The sequence below is a fragment of the Onychostoma macrolepis genome, chromosome 20 (assembly GCF_012432095.1).
Source record: "Onychostoma macrolepis isolate SWU-2019 chromosome 20, ASM1243209v1, whole genome shotgun sequence".
NCBI lineage: Eukaryota > Metazoa > Chordata > Actinopteri > Cypriniformes > Cyprinidae > Onychostoma > Onychostoma macrolepis.
In genome coordinates, this window is record NC_081174.1 from 3,247,525 (window position 1) to 3,272,581 (window position 25,057).

The window sequence follows — 25,057 nt, forward strand, 5'->3', positions numbered from 1 at the left end:
TGAGCCAGCCATATGTTCAATCCCCTAAACATCCCTCATAGCAGTTTTATATTTTCAACAATTGCAAGTAAGGATGAGACCAACACCAAGTAACAAAATGCAAGCTGTATTAAATTGGTTGCTATTGATTAACATACAGACTGCTGGTGGCAGTAGTTGATCAAAGAGCCACACACAACATTATTGACAAATTTCAGATTTACAAGGTAAACAGGACCAAAACAATTACGAATTATACACAGCACTACATAACATCAGAATTGATAATATTCACTTTCAGCTGGATAGAAAAAAGTCCAATGGAATATTAAAAATTACGAGTCTATCCAACACTCAAAAAGAAAAAAAAAAACTCCAAAAGGCAACAGAAATGTGCTGAACAGCTTTGTAAAGACATACATGCTTTAGAGGTATTTCATCATCTACTGCAACTATAAAGTGAGCTTAACATACACAGTTCTGTTAAGTAACAAACATCGCACTAGGGACCTTTAAGATAGTGGGTGTGTAGTGTTTTCCGGATCATCAAAAATCCCACAGCTCCTTGACCTGCAACGATCGTTCAGCATTCACCTCCAGCTAGAGATCAACTACCAGGTACAACTAATGATTGGGCACTGGTTTGCAGCAAGTTAGCCATCAACCTTATCCTGAGTTCAGACAACATGACACGAGGGTCTGCACATTAATTCTCTTTTTGGAGGATCACCGTGGGTCGCATTTCATGAAGCTGCTGGAGAAGAATTTCAAAGACGCCGGAAAACACTTTCTGCACCTCAAAGGTGACATTGCCGAGCGAGGTCAGATTCTGGGGATTCTTAAATTCAACAAGTTGCAGGACTTCTCTCGAATGCAATTTGGCATCAGATCTTTTGCACACGACCGTCGCAGTCTTCAGGTGGAAAGCAGTCGTTTTTTTGCGTGCGTTTCCGTTCAAGGGTACCGTAGCTTTCCTCTTCTGGGACGTCTTCGTTTCCTGCAGAAACTGAAGAAAGGACACCTCAAATCCCATGGGCTTGAACGAACTCAGTGGTGTATTTTGACCAGAGGCATCTTCCTGTGCCATGGTAGTGCTGGAGGACGTGGAGTCAGAGTTTAAGTCCACATAATTGACTGCAGAACTCCTTGTGGTTCTAAGTCTCGTCACCCTTTTAGGTCCGAAGGACTTGTTTGCTTCACTCTCCCCCTTGCGTGGACGTCCTCTCCGTCTCTTAACTACCACAGATATCTCCGAGCACGTGTCTGTAGAAGGCTTTCCATCAGACAGATCAGCATCCTCTGTGCTTTCTTTCTCAGAAGTAGGCTTGGAGAACTCGGACTCACTCTGGCCAGGCTCGGTGACCTCCTCATTCTCCGTCGTCTCGATGGAGCTCTCCTCTGAATTATCCGTGTCGTCGCTTCTGGAAGCGATGCGCTTGTATCTGGATCGGGGTAACTTTTTACAGTATATGAAGTTGCTTCTCTGTTCTTCCAGATATTGCTTTGGGAGTCCATGCTGAAGATAATGTTTCATTATATTTCGCTCAGAACTGGTTACAGTTTCACAACCCTTTATCATACAAGCATACTGCAGTTGCAAGCGTTTGGTGCACATGGCAGAGGCTTCTTCCTGTGTTTTCAAAATGGGTTTCCCATATTTTGTCCAGTTATTTTTGTTAGCTTTTCTCTTTTTAACAGCTCCCTTCTTAATGGGTTTCTTGTTAGTTTCTCTGTTCTCTTTCTCGACAACGTCGATTTCGTACTTCCTGGGACGACCGAGTTTAACCCCACTCTTGCCTTCCCGTGGGTTCATGAGCAGCCGTTTGTACACGTCTTGGTGTTTCTTCATGGTGTGTCGCAGCAGATTTGACCGCGTGCTGTACGCACATTCACATCCTTCCACTGGGCATCTGAACATCCCTTCCACGGGGTCGACTTTTGAGAGCTTGGTTTCTTTATGCTCTTGATCGAAATGGCTGATATATTTCCAGAAAGCGGTGAAAGTCTCCGAGCAGTCCGGTTGATCGCACTGAAACCTGCCCAGGTTGATACTACACATCATGGCACCTGCTTTCTCAAGGGTTAATTTGTGGAGCTGAAGGTAGTGCTGGAGCAAGTCTGGAACTGACTGAAAAATGCAAGAACAGTCTTTGACTTGACACCTGAACTCATCCACCTCCTTGATGTCCATGTCCTGCTTTTCGTCGCTCTCTTCACTTCTCTCCTTGTCCTCGGCCTCCTCTTCATTCTGTTCATCTTGACTGTTGACCTCAAATTTAGGCAAAGCAGACTGGTGCACAGCTTTATAATGTAGGATCAAATTATGCTGAATTGTAAAAGCTGCCACACAGCCCTGGTGAACACAACGGTAAGGTCTGTAAGGGCTGAAAACGTCATCGCCCTCTGGTTTTTTCTCTTTAGTTTTTTTGGGAGACTCTTTCGGCTTTGCCACTCGAGGCTTGCTAGGAGGCTTGGGCTTTTTGTCCAAGGACTGATTTAGTGGTGAAGGATTCTGGGGAAAAGGGGCTATGGGTAGAATCTCTTTTAATGGGGACACATGGGTCGGGCCAGAAATGGGGGGAGACTTTGTGGAAAACAATCCTTTTGCATGCTGATCCATCCTTGGAGTCGCTGAAGAACGTCCAGACACGATCACTGATGGCTGAAACGGCATCTGAGTTTGTGGAGTTACTGTAGGAGTTCCCACTGCAAGACTTTTACCTTGAGACACAAAGGCCGATTGCTGGACAAGCGTTGGAGTGATGCACTGTGATGTTTTGACATTATCTTCTCTAGTGGAGCCCGATGCACATGTAACATTGTTCTGCTGTTGACGCGCATCCATAAGTGGAGTGTTTTTAACTGAATTGGGAATTTCTGTCACTGGACAAGGGCTTCCTCTGTCACGCTCCTGGAGCCTGTGATTGGACTGAGCCTTAATTTTCATCTTCTTTACGTCTTCCTGTGAAAAGTTGTGAACGGTCAAATAATGGGCTTTGAGGTTGGAGTTGCGTGTGAAAGCCTTAGAACATTTTTGACAGCTGAAAGGAGCAACATTAAACTGGTCTTTCACTCGAGTGAGCATCTCATCTGTGTAATTGTGCAGCTTGACAAGGTGTTTGAAAAGAGCATCTTTTGTCATGGCACTGTAAGTGCAACCATTTGCATCACATGCAAATGGCTTCACATATCTTGGTATCTCACTGGGTAAATCTTTGGACTCTGGCTTATTAAGCTGTTCACCATTCATCGCAGGACTATCCACAGTTCTGGTAACTTCACTGATTTCTCTGTCTAGGTCAAGCTTCTCAAGAGCTTTTTGGATTTCCAACACTACATCCACATTGGTTACGGGTGTATGGTTGGACTGATCATTGACAGCACTTCCTGAAACTGCAGATGAAATGGTATGAATTAAGCTATCATTTGAGCTCACCTCACCCAATTGCAAAACTGACTCGACAGGGACTTCGGCTGTGTTTCCCACAGGTTGCTGCTCACTTTGAGGTTCGTTCTGAATCAAGTTTGAGGTACGCTGTGAATCCCCACTTACAGGACTTGCAACAGACATTTGTGAGCAGGAACTGTCGACACTCGATCCACGAGGCAAGCTGCTTTTTTTGTGTAGGTCTCCAGCCAATATCTGTTCACGTAGTCTTTCTTTGACACTCTTTTCAGACACCAGGTTTTGAGCAAGACTTGCCATAGCTGCCAGAAGTCCATCATTTGACAGGTCACTTGCATTAATGTTGGTTGTTTTTTCCTTGATATCTTTCATTTTGTTTAAAGTTTCAGCTTGAAGAAATTGACTGACATGATCTGATGAACCACTATTTAGGCTTGATGTAGACTGGTCATCAGCCAACAACTGAGAAAGAAGAGGATCACTGACACTCTCATTAAACAGTGGGTTAGACATCTCAGAATAACTTGCTTGTAGCTGATGTTTGACACTAGCAGTGTGCTGTATGACACTAGTTTCTGACATACGACTGCTCTGAGTATATGGACCACACGGGTTTGAAACCGTCTGCTGTTCTTGTCCAGAGCTCGCACACAGATTTGACGGGCTTTGCTTCAACACTCCTCCCGTCTGTTTGTCATCGCTAGTGTACGTGCCATTGGCTTGAGGAAAAGTGACATTCGGAAATAATTTTGGATCAAGAGGTCCCTTAGGCTGCGGCAGGTTCACATATGAAGACGATGTCGGATGAGGTGAGTTAAGAAGATCAAGAAATGAGCTGGGGAGGTCTGCTGTCAGGTCAGCTTCATCAAATGGCTTGCAATAAGACCGCTTAGATAAATGTCCTCCAAGAGATTTGGGACTCTGGAATTCTCTATAACACCTGCGGCAAATGAACTTGCCATCTTTAATAATGGCAGGCCATTTTGTTCTTCTGCTTCGCTTAACTCTTTTGTTGTCCCCATCACTGGACACATTTCCAGTGTTACTCTGAGAACTTGGAGAGCTCCCGTTTGATGGGGGAGCTTCAACGTTAGGAAGTGGCAAACCTAAAGCTGTCTCTCCAGATCTCTCCAACTTCACCATAGATTGGGTATTGGTTATTGCAGAGAACGATTCATTGTTTGTTTGCTGCGGGTAAGCTGCTGAAGAATCTCTGGGAACAGAATTGCTCAAACTGTCAGTATAAGGGGGCAACACAGACATCTGAGCAGCTCCCAGATTCGTCTCTGCTACTGAATTAACGGCTGCCACCACATTAGGACTCATGACTTGTTGCGGTGGAATGAGATTGCCAAGTGAATGCAGACTGTCATCTGAGGTGCCATTGAGTTTTTGAACACTGTCTGCTTGAGCTGCTGCTGGGTTAACATTAGGATTATTATGCGGTTGTAGAGTAGTATAGCTCATTACTCTCTGCTGTGCATTGTCACTAGAAGCTGCATTCAGGTGAGTAAAATGACCGCTAGGAAGCGTGTTCATGTTTTGGGTCATTGACTGAGAATGACATGCCCGTTGCTGGAGTACCGAATTGTTCCTGGGGTCCCACAAATGGTCTGCTGCCATTTGAGGCTGATTTGTGCCATTTCCAAGCTGAGAGAGAACAATAGGATCTAATATATTGTCCATTTCATTGGTACAGATATGCCCTGGGGAAGCAGTAACGTGAGAGGACACAGAAGGATAGTTGGGGTTTGTACAGTTGTTTGAGTAGGGAGGAGGCTGGACAAGGGGATTCTGTGTCTGGACACCAGGCCCAGGGACTCTTTGGCCCAGCTGGTGTTGTGGATTGACAACTTTATTGTGGCTTCCATTTACAGGAACAGATCTGAGTTTGGACTTGCCCGCCGCATTGTTCTTCTTTGCTAGTTTCCACTGCGTGTAAAAATCGGGATGAACAGCCTTCATGTGTTTAGTAACACTTCTGTAAGAGCTATAGTCTCGAGTGCATGATTCATGTGGGCATTTGTGTCTCTCTTTTTCTTTCACCACTTGGGTAATGTTCGTGTCTACTGGTTTCACAGATTTGTTCTCCAATACTTGTCCATTATTTGGCACGGAAGCCATTTGTAGAGGAAGCGTCTGAGAAACAGGAGGAAGCATCTGACCCAACGAGACAAGTGGTGTTGCATTGTGGGAAGTCTGTGTAGGAGCCGTCATGTTACTGCTATACATGCTCTGATATGATGCCTGAACCGGAGCCAAAGGATTAGGAGTGTACTGCCTAAATAGTTCATTGTTATTGTTGTATAATGGAGTAGCAACTGAATCAACTGTCTGCAGCTGACCGTCAGGTGGTGGAACAGGCAGAAAGTCCTCCAATACACTCTGGTATGAAGATGTAGATGGCATTGGATCTGAATCACTCATCAAGGCCTCCAGAAGAGATTCTTCTGGTCTATGCTGATTTAGGTGAGGCATGTGAGTGTCCACGGCTGACTGGCCCAGGTGGTCATTGATCTGGGGGATATGCTGATGGATGGGATTTTGATGGATGTGTTGTTGCTCAGGTTTACTGGTCCCAGAATGGACACACTCTTGAGCAGAAACCGCAAAAGCACTATTTATCATGTTTTCAATAGAATGCTTTATCACTATGCCAGATGGACGATCCACCTCAGACCCTGTGCCAGTGTCAGAGAGCGAGCCAGGCTGAGCAGAGCCCTGATCGTTTGGATTGGAGTGGTCTGAATGAGGGTCTGCTGGTTGAATACTTTGACGGTCAGTGCACTGGCCTTCCACTTTTGTGACATGGCCCTCCGCATGGAGGTCTAACTCAGACTGTGAATGAAACACTTTACCACAGTCAGGTGCTTTGCAGGTAAATGTTTTGTAATGCTGTGCCTCATGGTCATACAGTTTGTAGGCTTCATGAAAAATCTTGCCGCAACCCGGAAACATACACTTAGCCTTGAAGACCGGGTGGTCTTTCTTATGTACAATAAGTTCGGCATTGGAGTCAAAGCTGGCTTTGCAATTAAGCTGTATGCAAATGTATGGTTTGGTGCCACAGTGCATCTGGAGGTGATCGTTTAGGTGATCAACACTGACAAACTGACGACGGCAATACTGGCACACCACTTTTGTGCTCTGCATTTCAAGGAATCGCTTTGCTTCTTCGTTCTCGCCATGATCCTTCACATGGGCAACGAGATTACGGAAATATTTAAATACCCTCCTGCAGCTATGGACCGGACAAATATTCCCTTCGCAAGAGTCATTGGCATCTCCATTGCTAAGTTTGTTGGACTGCCCACCACAGTTATTTTTTGTCTTTTTCACTTTTTGATTTTCGCTGCTTTTAGCTTTCAGAGCAGCTATGACAGGAGCTGCTGTTTTGGGGTTGGCTAACTGCTTACTAGTCTTCATTGCAGCGAGACGCTCTTTACATGAAAGTTTCACATGCGATGCAACGTGTGGTTCAAGAGTCTCTCTCGTTTCGAATGTCTCTGTACATATCGGGCAGGTGTAGCGTCCATCTTTGAAGTGAGTCTGCGCATGACGCACTATTCGGTGACCAAGGAACTCCTTATCGCATAAAACACAGTACTGCATGTAAGCTTGCCAATTTCTGAACCGAGCTGAGACAAAACCTTTTTCTCTCAACTTTTTCATCTCTCTGTTCTTCTGCCTTTGATCTGCTATTTCATTTAGTTCATTTGTTGCATCCATGAAACACTGTGAGACGTCCTTGAACTCCTCGCTAAATATGCTGGTCTCTCCGCCTAAGCCCTCAGGGTCACCATCGTTCAGTTCATCAATGGAGGACACAATTGAGGCCTCCTCCCCCATAAGACCTAAACAGTGACGTTTTAATGCCTTCCAGTTCCAGTACTCAGGATCAAAAGGCCACTGGGTTTTGAGGACTAAAAGGAGCTCACAGCGCAGCGAGTTCGGTACTGGTAGATCTTCCTCGTCTAGCTTCTGGTCTGGCTCGTTGTAAAGAGTTTCCACTGCATAGTAGGAGTCCACGGTTGGCTCCAGGAGAAACTCTGTCAGCTGGCAGGCCCTTTTGACCTCCAGGTCCGAGGGTAAGAGGCAGGAAATGGTTTTGCAGACTGTGGCCTTGGTGCTTCCTTCGCACGACTCCAAACGCAGAGCTCGTATACAGAGCTCAACGCAAGTCGAAAGTCCAGCTTTGTCCATCTGGTGATTTGGAAAAGGAATATTTAGTATTTAGCATCACGTTTAAAATTAACTGCATGAAGTGAGAACAAGAGAAGGCTCACCTCTGACTGGATGACTTTAATGAAAAAGAGCAGGTGGAACACAGTCTTAGACAGAAATGACATCTGACGGCATCTGTCCAAAAAGCCTTGCTCTGAAGTCTCTAATCGTTTGAGCAGTTTCCCCCAGAACAGAGTCAACTCCCTGCCAGAGAACACACGACATCTCTCAAATTACTTAGAAATGAAAGACGACACATTAAATTACCACTTATATGAAGCCTTTTTTAAGATAATTATCATTCTTATGTGTCAGTCCCTAGCTCTACATTGATTATTCTGGCATTGGTAACGTTTGTGACTTGCCAAGCACAGTAGGAGTCCTCTTGAAGAATCTGACGGGTCAAAAAACCAGAACACAATGTAAACGCAGCTTTCTCATCACCGTCAGCCTCAAGGTTGCAAATCATCTCTAAAGCATCACGACAGTCCACTCTTGAGAGCTGAAAAGGTAGGGAAAGAAGTTGCAGATGTAAGCCCTGTTTGATATCTACTGAAGAATGAAAATGTACTTCCAAAAGCCTTTAGACAACAATCAATGTCTTGAATTCACGCCTTTTACATAACATGCACTTAGATTTAAGCTTTGGCTTATGAATATTATACTTTCATAACTACTAAATCTGAAAAGAAGTGGTGAGATGCAGACATAGAAGTACACTACCACTCAAAAGTTTTTGAACAGTAAGATTTTTAATGTTTTTTAAAGAAGTCTCTTCTGCTGACCAAGCCTGCATTTATTGTCATATTGTGAAATAGTTTTACTATTTAAAACAACTGCTTTCTATTTGAGTATGTATTAAACTGTAATTGATTTCTGTGATGTCTTCAGTGTCACATGATCCTTCAGAAATCAGTCTAATATGCTGATTTTTTGTTCAAGAAACATTATTATTAACATCATCAATATTTAAAACAGTTGAGTACGCTTTTTCAGGATTATTTGATAAATAGAAAGATCAGCATTTATCTTAAATAATAAGCTTTTGTAACATTATACACTATACCATTCAAAAGCTTGCAGTCAGTATAATTTTTTTTTCTTTGGGAAAGAAATTATAGAAATTAACACTTATTTAGCAAGGGTGCTTTTTAAATTTATCGAAAGTAACGATAAAGACATTTATAATATTACAAAAGATTTCTATTTCTGATAAATGCTGTTTTTCTGAACTTTCTACTCAAAGTAACCTTAAAAACCTTTTTTCAACATAATAAATGTAGCAAATCAGCATATTAGAATGATTTATGATCATGTGACTGGAGTAATGATGCTGAAAATTCAACTTTGAAAAATCACAGGAATAAATTACATTTTAAAATATATTCAAATAGAAAACAGTTATTTTAATTAGTAAAAATATGGTAGTCAACATTTTAAGTGGAACAAAAAAAGTTAATCAAAACTGTCCTAAGACAAGAACGCATTTTGATTTTAGGACAACTTCGATGAAAGGTTTTGATCCACTTCAAATGTTGACTAGTGTATTTCAAAATGTTAATGTTTTTGCATTTTGGATCAAATAAATGCAGGCTTAGTGATCAGAAGAGAATTCTTTAAAAAACATTAAAAATCTTACTGTTCAAAAACGTTTGACGGGTAGTGTATATTCTCAGTAAACAGTCCACTGGCTTACCTCTTCCATTACAACCTCCTGGGGAGCAGCAGTGCACAAACAAACCAGGTACATCTGCTTAAAGTGTCCCTTCTCCTCAAATTCAGAGAGCTCAGCACAGGCCTTGGCCAGCGACGCAGCCTGATCCACACAGCTCTCTTTGATCAGGTGCTTCACTCGCATCCGCAGCAGTGTTTGTCCTTCCAGAGCGAGGAACTCACACACTACAGAGAAAAATAAACACCTTTTTAATGCTGGTGTATTAACTCTACCAACATGTCAGTTCTGATGTCAGGTCATATTTGAAGAAGAGAGAAATGTTATTTAACAGATTCTCAAACCGATCTGAGGATAACGAGCAGCACCTTTCTCTTGCGGTGGCATGTCGTTGGTGAGAATGCCCTGCAGCGTAGGATTGCTCCAGACCCCTTGCTCTCGTGCGATGGTGGAGAGAATCATCAGATTGCTGATTCCCTTCTCCTGGACCAGAGGATGGGCAATCTGCACACACATGACAGCACACAAAATAAAACAGTGGAAAATGTGCATTTGTGACCCTGGACCACAAAACCAGTCAGAAGGGTTTTTCATGCATAAAATAATCTTTCCATTGATGTATGGTTTGTTAGGATCGGACAATATTTGGCTGAGATACAACTATTTGAAAATCTGGAATCTGAGGGTGCAAAAAAATCTAAACATTGAGAAAATCACCTTTAAAGTTGTTCAAATGAAGTTCTTAGCAATGCATGTTACTAATCAAAAATTACGTTTTGATACATTTATGGTAAGAAATTTACAAAATATCTTCATGGAACATGATCTTTACTTAATATCCTAATGATTTCTGGCATAAAAGAAAAATGTATAATTTTGACCCATACAATGTATTGTTGGCTATTGCTACAAATATAGCTGTGCTGCTTATGACTGCTTTTGTGCTGCAGGGACACATTTGTTGTTGACTAATGAAGTTATGGATTTTGGATTTTACTGTAGAAGACATCAAAGCTGACCAATGCAAATATATTAGTATCTAAGAACTTCAGTCTGGTAAATTTACCTGGACAGATGACCTGAACCTGTCCCACAATGCATCAGGGATATTCCGGGGCAGAGAAAGCAGCAACTCTGCACAACTCCTACAGAAAGAGAGGCAACAGATACTTCTAAACTCAAATAACAAAGTAAAAAATAACAGAAGACGACAGATAGAAAAGATAATCAGCTTTTTCCAAGTGCATACTTACAGCGAGAGCCTTTCGAGCACCTCTTCACACTGGGCAGAAAGGTACGGGGACGCCTGTGCAAAGCTCAGCAGGGCAATGATATAAACCTCCAGAACTGGTAACGGCTCCTCCTCAATCCTCCACAGACTGGCATACTCCACCAGTGTCTGCAACGAGCACGAATGCCCACGTCAATACAACAACAACACCAGCCTGCCCTCATCTGGCAGCACACTAATGATACTTTGACACCTATGATGGGAATGGGCAGAAGTACTTAAAAAATGACTGATCATGAAAATGATGATCACTTGAATCTGTCACAAAGATAACATTATAATGAGAGTTCTTTGTGTTTTCTTACAGGAAGATAGCATACACATCAAGAGTTACACATGCTGACTAGCACGGTCATGATCACTTGTGCATTGACATCAATTTGTAACATTACTTGTACTTTGTGTTTATCTGATTTAATCTCATATAGGAGGTGTTGGGCTCATACAGCGCAAATGGCAATGCCCAAAAACTCTGATCATAAAAGCGGGTTGTTATTATAATGATCTGCATAATCTGACACGTCACTTTGATACTGCAATGGTGAATTGTGACAGACAAACTGTTTGGTAAAGTAAATACATGCACCTCACACATTCATTCAGTCATGTTAAATGATCTCTAAATGTTTGGCTGCAATGGCTGCCTGCTTCAAATGCCATGAAAACACTCTGCTTGTTTGATACATTAGTTTTTAGGAATTCTCAATTGTATATGTCAGAGAAAAGAATAGGGGCAAGAGTCTGGAAACACAAATATTTTCCTATTCTCGGTTTTCACGCTTATCCAGACCTGGAAAGGACTCTAATCAAATTCCATACTTTCCCCTACTGTGCATGGTGGAAACTCTAGTCAGGAAAAACGTTTATATTTATATAAAAAAAAAAAAAAAAAGACAACCCTTTTTAAGAAGAGTGCATTCTTTTTTTTTTTTGCTTTTTTTATAAAAATACTGAAATCAACATACAAATAAACTTGTTCTACAACACCAGCTGGAGTGTCACGATACCAAGCAGAATCTCAGTGCCGCTCACTGTCTGAAAGTGTAACTGCTGCAGGGGCTGTTCTTTAAACTCTTCCAAGTTTACTCCATTACAGTGAATACTGGAGATGGACAGATTCTGATTTTTCATGGCCGATATCAATGAGCAGTTATCTTTTATTTACATTACAATGTATAATTTCAAGATCTAAAGCAAAACAGAATGGTCAAATATTAGCTTTGTGAACTTTTGCTAAAAATGCGAAATATTTTTACTAAAAATGTGCTTATTAAACAGCACCAATGTTTCCTTGGTTACGGCTTATAAATATTAATTTTAACAGGTATTAAGCGGAGATGAGATGAAATGAAAAGTCACTGAAACGTTTCTGAAGACCATCAGTAATAATATTTAGGATTTTCCACCAATATTTTGAGCATTGTGAACGGTGATCTTGCTCTGCCTGCCACAGTATTTTCTCTGCTCTCTTCAGTGCGTCTCTGGCCTCTGTTTCTCTCTTTTTTGACTTTGTAATATTTCCAGACTAATGACATTTTGGGAAATGACTGCAATGCATTTTGTGTGCAAGTGCGGGACAGAGATCGGATGAAATAAACAAAAAGGTTTGGAGCTGGTTCTGACCAATGCATCTCGTGATTGCTCCGATCACCAGAGAGCCACTGAAGTCACACTGAACTGGCGTGGTGTTGGGTGCTTAAAACATGCATTAAGGGGCAGTTTGCATTCTTATTACATCTGCATGCTTGCTATTTTTTTTCTATGTACACATTCATTCGTTTTTAACAGTTGTGTCAAGTGTTGTCAAAAACAGTTAGTCAATCTGCAGGAGGACACACAGCAGAAATCCTCTTCGCAAGACACTCAGCGAGCTCAAGTCACTCGTGTGAGAAAAGCATTTTATAATAAACTTACAGATAAGAAAAGTAGAGCGCCACATGCCAATACCAGACTGAACACACTCCTTCATATACAAAATAAACACACTAGAGAGCTCATATTAACCATATCATCAGATATTTACAACCTATGTCAGACATTCACACGTCTCATCAGGAGTGTGACGACCATTACAGCAGACCAGACCCTAAAGGTCATCAGGGTGCAGATCTCATTTTGGGACACAAGCTGCATTTATCCCTGAATCATCAGACCTGTCTGCAGTGATATGACAGATGTTATGGCATTTGAAATCACTTGAACAGGTACGGACCAAGGCTAAAGTTGACTAAAATTTAAATATTTATATTACATATAATAGTTTAAATATGATCTCAAGTCTCAAAGGAAATCATACAGGCCTATGTGATTACAAGTTAAATATGAATGAAAGATCCTGATCTTAAATCATAGGTAAAATGAGTAGTGAATAATGAAGACAATTATGCCATTAATCATAATTACTGCATGACTAATCATTTAATTTATCAAAATGTGACAAACTCATTTATAATGCAGTAGTGTGTAATTAGGGAGAAATAGATATTAGACACTGATATTGGATGGGTATTGGCCAACATGCAAAATTTATCAGGATCTGTGAATGAAAAGTGGCCAACAGAGACTGCAAGAGTGCCTTGTGACCGTCCTGAAAGCATCAGTTAAACGGGCTGAACATGAAATATCCTGCAACATATCACTAGAAACAATCGTTCCCGTGCAAACCCTGACTGCTTTTAGTGTGGGTTTACTGGGTAAACAATAGTTACCGTTAGTCACTAGGCCTATATATCGTGAGGACAGACTGTTAACCGTCTAAAATCTCTCTCTGTCTTTCCACACACACACACACACACACACACACACACACACTGCACATCAGAGAGCGAGTCTGACTGCTCACGGTCCAGAAATGTCCCTGCTGTGTCCCTCAAATCAGCACTGTGATATTCTCCACAGCAGCCTTCAGCACTCTCCTCTCATCCTGAGCTCAGAGAACAGACGAAACACGACTGTCTTACACACACTCACATCTGCATATCACAGAGAAACATCACAACAGATATATAGGTCAGTGGACCATCAGAGCGACTCACTGCAGCGGAGGACTTAATGCAACTTCAACTGAAGCACACACAAAGCATAAGAGCTCTCCAGGTAAACAGACACTGATCTTAATGCTTTCTCTGAAGTCAAGATGATGAATGCTGTGTGTGACACGGCGCTGTGCAGTGATTGGTGACGGAACACGTATTCACGTTGATAATTGTCAGTATGGGTCTTTTGGTTCGTTACATGTGTGTACAGACCAAATACAGCATTGTTGTAACCACTGCGTGAGCATAACTTCACTGAAACTTCCAGTTTTACACACTGTTACTTTGACTGTTTTCATTTAATTCAGACAATAAATGCTGTTTTCTCTCTCTTTGATGAGACAGACCTCAGTCGAACCGCAGAGCGATCATCCCTTCCTCTTTACTATTTTTAACATGAAATAAACATGAATGAACATCAAGCCTCGTGTAATCACTCGATCAGTGTTTCAACCGTGGCAGCAGCATTTCATTCACCTCTGACGAGTCGTCAGTGTCCACAGCTCGTTAGTTCACTAGAGAGGAGCATTTCACCAAACATTAAACCACATGCTCATTATATTTTAGTTTACCTGTTAGTGATGCCTTAAGTATTTAATGTAAACTTAAATAAATCTGTCATGAAACAAGTTATGACAGCCACTGTGTAAATGAATATATTTCAACAACAAATAGAAATTTTATAAATTAGAAGTTAATTTAAAAAGTGCATTGAGTGCAATTTACATGTTTGCATACAACTTGTTTTTAATCTGAGTGTTGATTGTTATATTTGAAAATAAACAGTAATTGAATTTAGGTTTGTAAAATTATAGAAATGTAAAAGGGATCCCTCTATAGTTTAAAGCAGAAGCTGAGGTAGATCCCTAAGAAATTTTAATTATAAATGAATTATAATTGATTTGAAGAGCTAGCCTATTTATTCAATAAACCACTGTTTAATTTTAAAAGATCGTTCAGTTTTCCTCCTGCTGTACCGAAACCATACCGAACCGTCATGTTTGTGTAGCGTTAGCAATCGATTATATTGGCATGCAGTGAGTGTCAGATTATGATCTGCAAATTATAATAGATTATATAGTCCATGCTGATACTGAAATGCAGAAAGTGACAGATTACGCTGATGTGCAGTGAGTGTCAGATTATCATGTTCAGAGCGTGTTATAACCTGCCAATCATCATCATGATGATGATAACGAAATGCAGAAAGTGTCAGGTTATAATGAAGTGAGTGTCAGATCGCAATATCAAATTTGCCAATCACTGCATATCATTACAGATTATGCTGATAATGAAAGGCTGCAAGTTTACTGAGGATCTGACAGCCACTGCACATCACTATCATCTACAAACACTTCATGCATTTCAATGCACTGCATTTTATTTTCATGTGCAGTGTGACAGATTGTGGTGACCTGTGCAGCTAGTAACGCATTATAATGATGTCCAGTGGGAGACAGAGGAGGAGGAGGTGCAGGGAGGAAACGCCAATGATGCGCAGTGAAGGACAGATTATACAGCTGTTAGTTATTGATAAGGAGGTGCAGTGAGTGACAGATGATGGCGGTGATCAGTTATTAGCTTCTGCAGCTGTGCGTGCGCTGCGTGCTTGTTTACAGTCCCGAGCGTCATGCACACAGGAGCTAAACGAGGCTCAGAATCGACGCCGAGTGACTGGCTGAGCCTCTGTGACCGCGCTAGCACAGCAGAGCACCGTCCAAACCCGTGTTAGGTCGCCAGGGAGCGAGTTTACTGCATTACTGTCGCTGTGTGCGAGTGTTTACGAGTGTAACTCAGGGACCATCTGCGCTCACCTGACAGAACTTATAGCAGTACTGTGACGCTCGCTCGTCGGGAGACTCCTGGCTGGTCTTCAGAGCCGCCGCTATATCCCCCAGTCGCGTCGTGAGCGCGTTTAAAGCGCTGGAAGCGTCGCTCCGCTCGCTGCGGTCCTGCTCGGCCTCCTCGTCCGCCATCTTCACTTCCAATTCCGCCGCGTACGCACAGCGCGTCACGTGACGGCCGATCGCCATGCGTGCTGACGTACTGGCCGAGTCACGTGACACAGCCGACGGCGCTGCGCTCGGGTCAAACGTTGCTCATTTACGCAGCGTTTTGTAACGTAATTTGTGACCCTGGAGCACAAACCCAGTCATAAGGGTCAATATTTTGAAATTGAGATTTATACATCATCTGAAAGCGGAATAAATAAGCTTTCCATTGATGTATGGTTTGTTATGAAAGGACAATATTTGGAATCTGAGGGTGCAAAAAAATCTAAATACTGAGAAAATCGCTTTGACATGTAATTTTATATGATATGATATTTTGTATGAAATTTACATGGAATCGTGGAACATGATCTTTATTTAATATCCTAATGATTTTTGGCATAAAATAAAAATGTATAATTTTGACCCATACGATGTATTGTTGGATATTGCTACAAATATACCTGCTGCTTATGACTGCTTTTGTGCTCCAGGGACACATTTAACATTGTAAACAATGGTCGCAAAATATTTGGTCACTTGAGTGCAACTACACAAGTACTGTGTAGTTGCCATAAAGGCAATTAACAAAGGAAGACAGACAATTAACTCTTAAAAACGCAGGCCTTTCCATTAGATAAATTGTACAGAAAGCAAAGGTGCAGAGCACAGCTTCTTAAACCAGAAAAAAACAACAACAACAACAAAAAAAAACACTTGTAAACTGACAGACCCACAGAAGAGACCATTTATGAGACAACAGCTGATAGTCTGTCTCAAAAAACCTACAAGAAACCTTAAAGGCACAGTGCACCCACAAATGAAACTCTGTCATCATTTACTCGCTGCTGTACCAAACCTGAACGAGTCTCTTTCTTTAGTTAAACACAAAAGAAGATATTTCAAACAATGTTTCTAACCAAATACTTGTTTTTATTGACTTACATTTTTTATTTCATAGAAGTAATAAGTCATTGGCTACCAACAACTGTTTGGTTACCCACAATCTTAAATATCTTCGTTTATGTTCCTCAGAAGAAAATAAACTCAGTGAGCTTTTCATCATCTTTTAAAGCAGTCTGTACTATTCAAACACAGCGTGATCATCCATTAACAACAACAACAATAATACTTCTCAGTATCTTTATTAGTATAGCCTGGTAGGGTTATGGCATTTTAATATCGTCAAACGGATGGAAGGTTTGACACAAACTAACTGAAACATACCAGAACTCATGAAATCGAATGACGGTACTTACTTACTGATGTCTGTGTGACTGTTTTCCATCAATGACACCACTTCCGGTAGGATGATGTCTTTTGTTATTTAAAGAGATTTTACAAAAGAAAAAAAAAATCAGATTAACTGATTATCAATGAAAACAATATTGCCAACATCTTTTATTTAAAACATTCAAGGGAAGATCAATGAAGGAACACCTGCATGGGATTTTTCTGAATGAAGTTTTGTCAGACAATAATGAACACTCCTGCCAGATTAGAGAAGAGATTTCAGATTCACCTCTCTGTCCACTTCTGATAACGGAAAGCTAACTAATATGACTTATATCTTTATTCTGTTCTGTTTATTAAGACACATATGAACATATAAGAACATGTACTGCATAGTCAGGATGACCCAGCCTTAACTTTATTACTTTTGCATTTTGAAGTACGTGCTGGGTTGTGTTGTAATGACTGAATAATATATGAATTATTCATCTTTCAGCTAAAGTGCAAAAATGTTTGGCTGTGCAGAATGCAGCAAGTAGAGATCTTTAAAGAAATCATTAAGATCAAAATGATAATGTTGTGGCTTTTAGTCTCTGTGTGTGTGTGTGTGTGTGTGTTAGCTTTATAGCCTTCACTTTCAGAAGCACATTCACTGCTGGCCAAAAGTGTGAAGTAGTTAGAATTTTATGTTTTTGTCTCTTCTGCTCACCAAGGCCACATTTATTTGATAAATAAATAAAATAAAAATTATATGTGGTATGGTATCCTGGTAAAGCACCATTCCCATCTCTTTTTTTTTTCAAGAAACATTTCAGATTATTATCAGTACAGAACCATTCAGTAGTTTGGGGTCAATAAGCTTAAAAAAATTAATAAAGAAAAAATAAATTAATACTTTCATTCAGCAAGGAAGCATTAAATTGATCAAAAGTGACAGCAAGGACATTTATAATGTTACAAAAGATTTCTATTTCAAATAAATGCTGCCTTTTGAACTTTCCGTTCATTAAAGAATCCTGAAAAATAATTAAAAAAGAAAAACGTATAACAGTTTCCAGAAAGATATGAAGCAGCACAACTGTTTAAATTACATTTGAACACATACTCACACAGAAAACACGTATTTTAAATAGTAATAGTAATTTAAAAGAATTTAAACAGTAATTAATTTTTTTTTTAAATCAAATAAATGCAGCCTTGGTGAGCAGAAGAGACTTCTTTCGAAAACATTTCAAACATCTTAGTTATTCCAGACTTTAGCAGGTAATGCACATGTGTTAAATGTCCAGTCTTTAGCCTCTTCTCTCTAAAAACCCAACAGTGTGAAATCTCCGCCAGTCTCTGTTAACTCTTTGTTTCTGTGGTTAACCCACAATCAATCACGATGACCGCTGAGCATCTTCTGAGCAGCTGTGTTTGGAGGCAGGAGTGCGCAGGGGTCACAGGGGTCACAGGGGTCACGATCACGCTGAGACCTGGGAGATACTCTTGAGACGGCATGGTTTGTTTTGTAAATTTATAATGTGGGATGGACTTTTAGCTCGTACTGTAAACCCCAGTGCTCAAACGAATCTGTTGCGTATGGGAAAAGTAAATCATACAAATTAGTTGAAACCAATTATGAAACCTTGATGAGCACAGAACTTTCTATTGCTTTTGAATTGAATGAACTTGTCTCTTTAAGTTTACTTGTAAATTTAGAGAGCTTTTTGTGACTCTGTGACCTGTCATTGTGATGCGTGTGTTAGAGCTCAAGCACACTGCTCTCCACAGAGACAATGCACTCCTAGTGTAATCTCTTTGATATTTTATATCTGTGTGGGTCCTCCTGACACCCCAGTGTTGAGGACACTGTGCTCTGATCCTCACAGACTAATAAACCCCTTCTATGAGCTGATTAAATCTGCCAATTAGATGGATACAGTCAGAAATGCTGTTGTGAGTGTAACAGCCAAAATCAACATCTAAAAAGCCAAAGAGGTGATGCCATACCTCTGCTTTTTCTCTGGAGTGCAGTGTTCTTGACCTCCAACACACAAACCACATGCCGATGCTCTCTGAATTTACACTCCACACGCTCAGATGAAAGGTACAAAAGCTGTTACTGGAGCAGTATCTTTTCGAAAGGTGCAAATATGTACCATTGAGGTAAGAATATATACACTCTAGGTACAAACATGTACCTTTAAGGTACTAATATGCAGCATTTAGGGGTAAATAAGGTACAAATGTGTGCCTTTTGAAAGGATACTGCCCCAGTGACATATTTTGTAGCTTTTTTTTGAGCGTGGTAACACATACCTCAAAAAGACAACAGACACAACAACATCACTGCAATTACATAAACAGTAAAGCGGTCAATCAATGATTATCATGATCCATTTCAGCTGCAGTGCATGATGGGAACGTGAAGAGAATACTGTTCAGCTGAAGACAGCTGGAGTTAGCTGTGCTCACTGTATTTGAGGCAATGCATTTCGAGACACAGGATTTTGAGTTTAATAATGCGTTTGAGGTATGTGCAATAAAAAAAATCCAAAAGAGGGTAATAAATATTGAGTGTAGTTAACTTAAAAGCACACCTCTGTGTACTTGAAAAAAAAAAAAGATCTGTTGACTTAATTCTAGTGATTGAAAAGTCTATTACTAGCTTGTTGATTTTATTTTAATGTGTGTGTTAAAGGATTGACATATTGCATCAATTATATTTGACTGAAATGCTTGTGTTGTAGTATTTTACATTCTGCCAATGATAAAACTGTTCTAGATAATGAATTTTGTGGGGTTTCGTGTGCTTTTGTTATGCAGACCCAACAACTCTGAATATAATCCAAATATTTAAACTTAAAGTTAAAAAAATGTAATCAGTTGTCTTAATGGTTTTAAGTTCTGTTAATGTACTGAAGTTTACTAATATCATGAGGATTTGTATAGTCTTTCTTTTCCTGAAAAGCAGATTTAAATGTAGATGACTATACTGATTTTGACCAATCAGATGCTCCCCAGCATGAGAATGTCTCCACCCCTCTACACTGTAAAAAAAAGTTGAGTGAACTTAAAAAAACATTTTTTACCAGCTTCAGCAGATTTTTGAGTTTGCTCAACTTGTTTTTGTGGGAGATTCTCACATTTTTGTTGTATAAACTTAAAACGACAAGTTGAGAAAACTCAAAAATCTGCTGAAGTTTGTTGCCTTAAAATTTTAAGTTGGCTCAACTTTTTTTTTTTTTACAGTGTATGAACATGATCTGAAGCGTACTGGTTACATAAAAAAGCACAAAACGAGCCTTTGGGATGTGTCCCTCCCAAACCTCTTGTTTGAACAGCAAATACATATACTTGTCAAGCCATTTCACATCATTGCTCAGTAAGTAATCAGGTGATAATGTGCTGTAGAAAAGCAGGCAGTGGATTTTAATTGGATTTTATTAAAACGATGTAATCAGCTCTTCCCACGTCATGTGTTTTCCATACTGCTGCTAGACTTTGAGACACACGAATCCAGCTCAAATGGAGTTCCAGAGTGTCCTGAACCCAATGAAGCCGCTGCCCATGAATGGATGCGTGTCTAGCCCCTTTCACACACTAATAAAAGTAAATTACCGTAAAATTACAGGAATGACTTTACCGGTATTCAAAAATGCACTGTTCACACAGGCAGCGGCGTTTCGTCTTTTTTCCGGAAAAACACCATTCACACATCAGTTTCAAATTACCGGTAAATTCTGTGACATCATTAACCAGAAATGACCTGTAAACGGCTGCGCCTCCCGGTGTTGTGTTTGTAATCACGGAGGGGTATGCGCGGTCAGTGTTTTTGTTGATGTTTTCATTTTTGTGTCAAACGTTCACATTCATGCAACTTCTTTTGGCCCAGAGACATCGTATTACACAACTTCAATCCGAACTAGACAGCGCGGAGTAATGCGTCATCTGCGTCATCTCTCACACCGGTAAATTGCCGGTACAAATTTACCGGTATTTTTAAAAAGGGCCTGTTCGCCAGAGGTTGCGTTAGACTTTAACATTGTCCGTCATTTTGATAGACAGGGACATAAAAATTCCATCATAATCTATTATTACCCATCATTTTAATTTTCATATTTTAATTATGATAACACATTTAATTGCTTGTATTTTTGTAACATATGAACAGAGAGTGTTCGTCACTTTTCATGTTCAACATCAGCGGAGGCCACTAAAAACAACGAAATACTCTAGGATTTCTCGACTTTAATAGATTCTCATTTTTATGAACCAATATTGATTCTTAAATCCCAATCAATGCTGTTTTCAGTTGATGAATGAACAATACATATAGTGCGCCTCCCATCCAATAAATCACAATGGGCTAAGCTTTGTGCTTTGTTACTTTTGAAATGAAACAAAGTCTCAGATTTCAAATTCTGTCCATTTTATTAGGAAACTGAAGCAATAAATACCGCTTTGGCACTGTCTAATGTGGTGTGATAGATCGCTGTAGCGCCTCTGATCAAGCAAAGCGGCAGTGCAGTGAACTGATCACTCTTTCGCTTTACTAGTGGATACTCGCCTGTGTGTTTATTTATGTTCTGGAGCTGATGATCCTGCGCTCTGCTTCCACACTGGAGTGCACTCGCCACCAAATGGACAGGGTGGGAATTACAGTCATTAATCACAATAGATCACCCTCAGTGTAATCTGTCAAAGTGATGGACAGCCTTCAGATTTTTCCGTCACTGCTAAACAAATTCCATAAATGACGTAAAATTTTCGGTTAATGTGACCTCTGCTGTTCACTCATGATCTCTTTATGGCAATTTACTGGTAATTTTCCAGTAAAGTCTGTATGTGTGAAAGGGGCTTATGTGTGCTCCTTCCGCCTGAACAGTCTCTTGAAAGCCTGCTTGAAGTCCTCGTTGAAGCTGGTGTACAGTAGTGGGTTAATGAGCGAGTTGATGTACCCCAGCCAGGTGAGCGCATCGGACACTTGAGGCGAGGGGCTGGGCACATTCAATCCCACCAGCAGCTCTTTCAGGAAGAATGGGAGCCAGCACAGGATAAAGGCTCCCAGGATGAGCCCCAGAATCCGAGCCGCCTTCCTCTCCCGAGACGTGCAGATCTGGTTCCTCTCGTCCAGATCCGGCGGCTCCGGCGGCATGCGGATGGCGGCGTGGTTGCGGTCGAACTCTGCGGTGTGGTCAGAGGTGGAGACTTCCGAGACGCAGAAGGCGTGCGTGACGCGGCAGTGGTTCAGTGAGTTGGTGCTGTCGGTGCTGCGGCTGCTGAGGTGGCGCGAGGAGCCGCGCTTCTGGTACAGCGTCTTGGCAGCACTGTAAATCCGGGAGTACAGGATGAGGATGAGAGTCATGGGGATGTAGAAAGCACCGAATGTGGAGTAGATGGTGTAGCCCACGTGATCGTGCTCGATGATGCACTGCTGCGGGCCCGTGCCGTCCCCACGCTGCCTCCAGAACAGAGGCGGAATGGAGATGAAGATGGAGATGAGCCAGACGATGGCCACCATAACGCCGGCGCGCCTGGCTGTCCTCTTGCGGGCGTACTCGATGGCTTTAGTGATGGCCCAGTAGCGGTCGAGCGCGATCACGCACAGGTGCAGGATGGAGCAGGTGCAGCAGGTCATGTCGATGCTCAGCCAAGCCTCGCACACAAACGGCCCCAGCAGCCAGGTCTCGGTGGTGATGTAGAGGATGCTGATGGGCATCACCAGCACTGCCACCAGTAAATCAGTGACGGCTAGAGAGCAGATGAGGTAGTTTGCAGGGAGGTGGAGCTTCTTGGTGGTGCAGATGGCTGCAATGACAGCGCCGTTCACCACGGCCGTCAGCAGCGTCACCAGCGCCAGCAGAGCCACCACGGCCAGCCGCTCTGTCAGCAGCTCCATGCCGAAGGCTGATCCCGGGGTGGCGGTGGTATTGGTGGCGTTGGCCGGAGCATCCAGGTAACGCTCCATCTCCATCCCGCAGTCTCAGTCTGGAGGATCCCTCTGCCCAGGACTAAAGCCCCAAAGACTTGTGTGCTGGATCAGTGACGACCTGTCAGACACACAGTTAACATGGCGTTTATGTCAAATTAGTTACTTAAAAGGATTAATTCAATTCAATTCAATTCAATTTATTTCTAAAGCACATTTGAGTTCCACCTTTGATGGCCAAAGTGCTGTACACAAGATAAAATACAATAAAATAAAAACAAATAAACACATATACTTTACACAGAATTAAAAGCACAAGAAAAAAGATGTGTTTTTAACCTAGATTTGAATTCGGCAAACATGGAGGCAGTTCTGACAGATAATGGCAGGCTATTCCATAGCTTAGGACCAGCTACTGCGAAGGCTCTGTCGCCCCTGCGTTGCAGGCGAGACCGTGGTATTCGCAGGAGATGGCCATCTTGGGATCTAAGTGACCTTACCGGAGTATAGATGGTAAGTCGGAAAGATACCTCGGAGCTAAGTTGTTAAGAGCTTTGTAGACAAATAACAGAATTTTGTAGTGGATTCGATATTGGACTGGTAGCCAGTGCAATGAGCATAGAATTGGTGTGATATGGTCTCGTATGCGGCTTCCTGTGAGTAGACGGGCAGCCGCATTTTGGACCATTTTAAGGCGAGAAATGGAAGAGAGGGGTAGCCCAACATACAGAGAATTACAGTAGTCGAGACGTGTAGAGATAAATGCGTGAATAACAGTTTCAAAACCTTTCCTGTTTAAGAAAGGTTTGACTTTGGCTAACCGACGAATTTGATAAAAACTAGTACTAACTACTTTATTAATTTGTTTATCTAAATTGAGACTGTCATCAAGGTGGAAACCAAGATCCTTGACATCTGATGTAAGATATGAAGTAAGTGCGCCAAGATCAATGGATTTTTCACCTGAGTGCACTTTTGGCCCAAATTGAATGATTTGGGTTTTATCATCGTTGAGTAACATAAAATTATTTGTGAGCCACATTTTGATTTCTTGCAAACAGGCTTCCAATCTTTTAAAAGCTAAGGTATCATTACGTTTTATGGGTATATAGAGTTGTGTATCATCTGCATAGCAGTGGTACAATACCCCATATTTACTCATAATAGATCCCAGAGGTAACATATACAGCGAAAATAACAATGGTGCTAAAATCGATCCCTGGGGTACACCGCAAGTAAGTTGAGCCATCGAGGATGAAAGAGGACCTAAACTAACGGAGAAACTTCTATTTGACAGGAAGGATTGAAACCATTTCAAAACTGTACCCGAAATACCGATTGAATGTTCAAGCCGGGATAAGAGAATCCTGTGGTCCACAAAGTCAAAGGCTGAACTCAGATCTAACAACACTAATGCCATAGTATCGCCGCCGTCTGTGGTCAATAAAATATCGTTAAAAACTTTCAGGAGAGCAGACTCAGTGCTGTGCAGAGCTTTAAACCCAGATTGAAAGACGTCAGAAATAGAATTCCTTTGCAAGTAATTTTGCAACTGAATGGAGACAGCTTTTTCAATAATTTTTGATAAGAACGGCAAATTAGAAATGGGTCGATAGTTTGCATGAATTTCTGTATCAAGCGATTTCTTTTTAAGAATCGGGGTCACAGTAGCGATTTTGAAACAGGCTGGGATTGTCCCAGTCAACAGACAGTTATTAATAATACATAGAATGTCTGGGCCGACTATATCGAAGATCTGTTTTAGAAAACGTGAAGGAAGAATGTCATGGGGAGAAGTAGTGGGCTTCAGTTTTAGAACGATTTCTTTACACGTCTGAAGGGAAAGCAGTGTAAATTCACTCCACTGTGTACATGAGAGGGAAAAATCAGATACAGATTGTATCGAGGTAAACACTTGAGATCGAGTAGTATTAATTTTGTTAGAAAAATAGTTAAGAAATTTTTCACACTGAAGAGAAGAGATAACAGAAGCGGATTTGACAGAAGGATTAAGAACAGAGTCAATGGTTGAAAATAACGTTTTAGAACAGTAGGAGTTTTTTACAATAATATCAGATAAAAATTTATGCTTAGCAGTCCTGACAGACTTTTGGAAATTTCGTAAGGAGACATTCAACATATCAAATGATATTTGGAGCGTGTCTTTCTTCCATTTACGTTCAAGCCGTCGACATTGCTGTCGTAGTGATCGGTTGCAAAATGGGTTGCAAAAAGGTAGAAAATTTCCAGTAAATTTCGGAAACATTCCAGAATTTTTTTTTACTTTTCAGGATTTTTTGGAATCTTCCAAG

At 41.1% G+C, this 25,057-nt stretch overlaps 2 protein-coding genes across 6 annotated transcripts in view; both read right to left on the reverse strand.

The window, feature by feature from the left end:
• Positions 1-90: 90 nt before the first annotated feature.
• On the reverse strand, positions 91-15,681 carry znf292b (zinc finger protein 292b). Its single transcript, XM_058755525.1, has 8 exons — positions 15,422-15,681; positions 10,535-10,680; positions 10,348-10,426; positions 9,650-9,785; positions 9,306-9,508; positions 7,975-8,111; positions 7,672-7,813; positions 91-7,588 (listed from the first exon to the last, which is right to left on the reverse strand). The coding sequence occupies exons 1-8, from the start codon at positions 15,638-15,640 to the stop codon at positions 686-688; spliced, it is 7,965 nt and encodes a 2,654-aa protein (XP_058611508.1). The 5' UTR covers positions 15,641-15,681; the 3' UTR covers positions 91-685.
• Positions 15,682-21,284: 5,603 nt separating this feature from the next.
• The window catches only part of LOC131527515 (5-hydroxytryptamine receptor 1E), a 98,896-nt gene continuing 95,123 nt past the window's right edge, over positions 21,285-25,057 (reverse strand). For all 5 annotated transcript variants that reach the window (XM_058756667.1, XM_058756669.1, XM_058756666.1 and 2 more), the window contains one exon: positions 21,285-22,866. In XM_058756667.1, the coding sequence (XP_058612650.1) occupies positions 21,675-22,790 (1,116 nt within the window). In that variant the 5' untranslated portion in view covers positions 22,791-22,866 and the 3' untranslated portion in view covers positions 21,285-21,674. The remainder of the gene's footprint in view (positions 22,867-25,057) is intronic.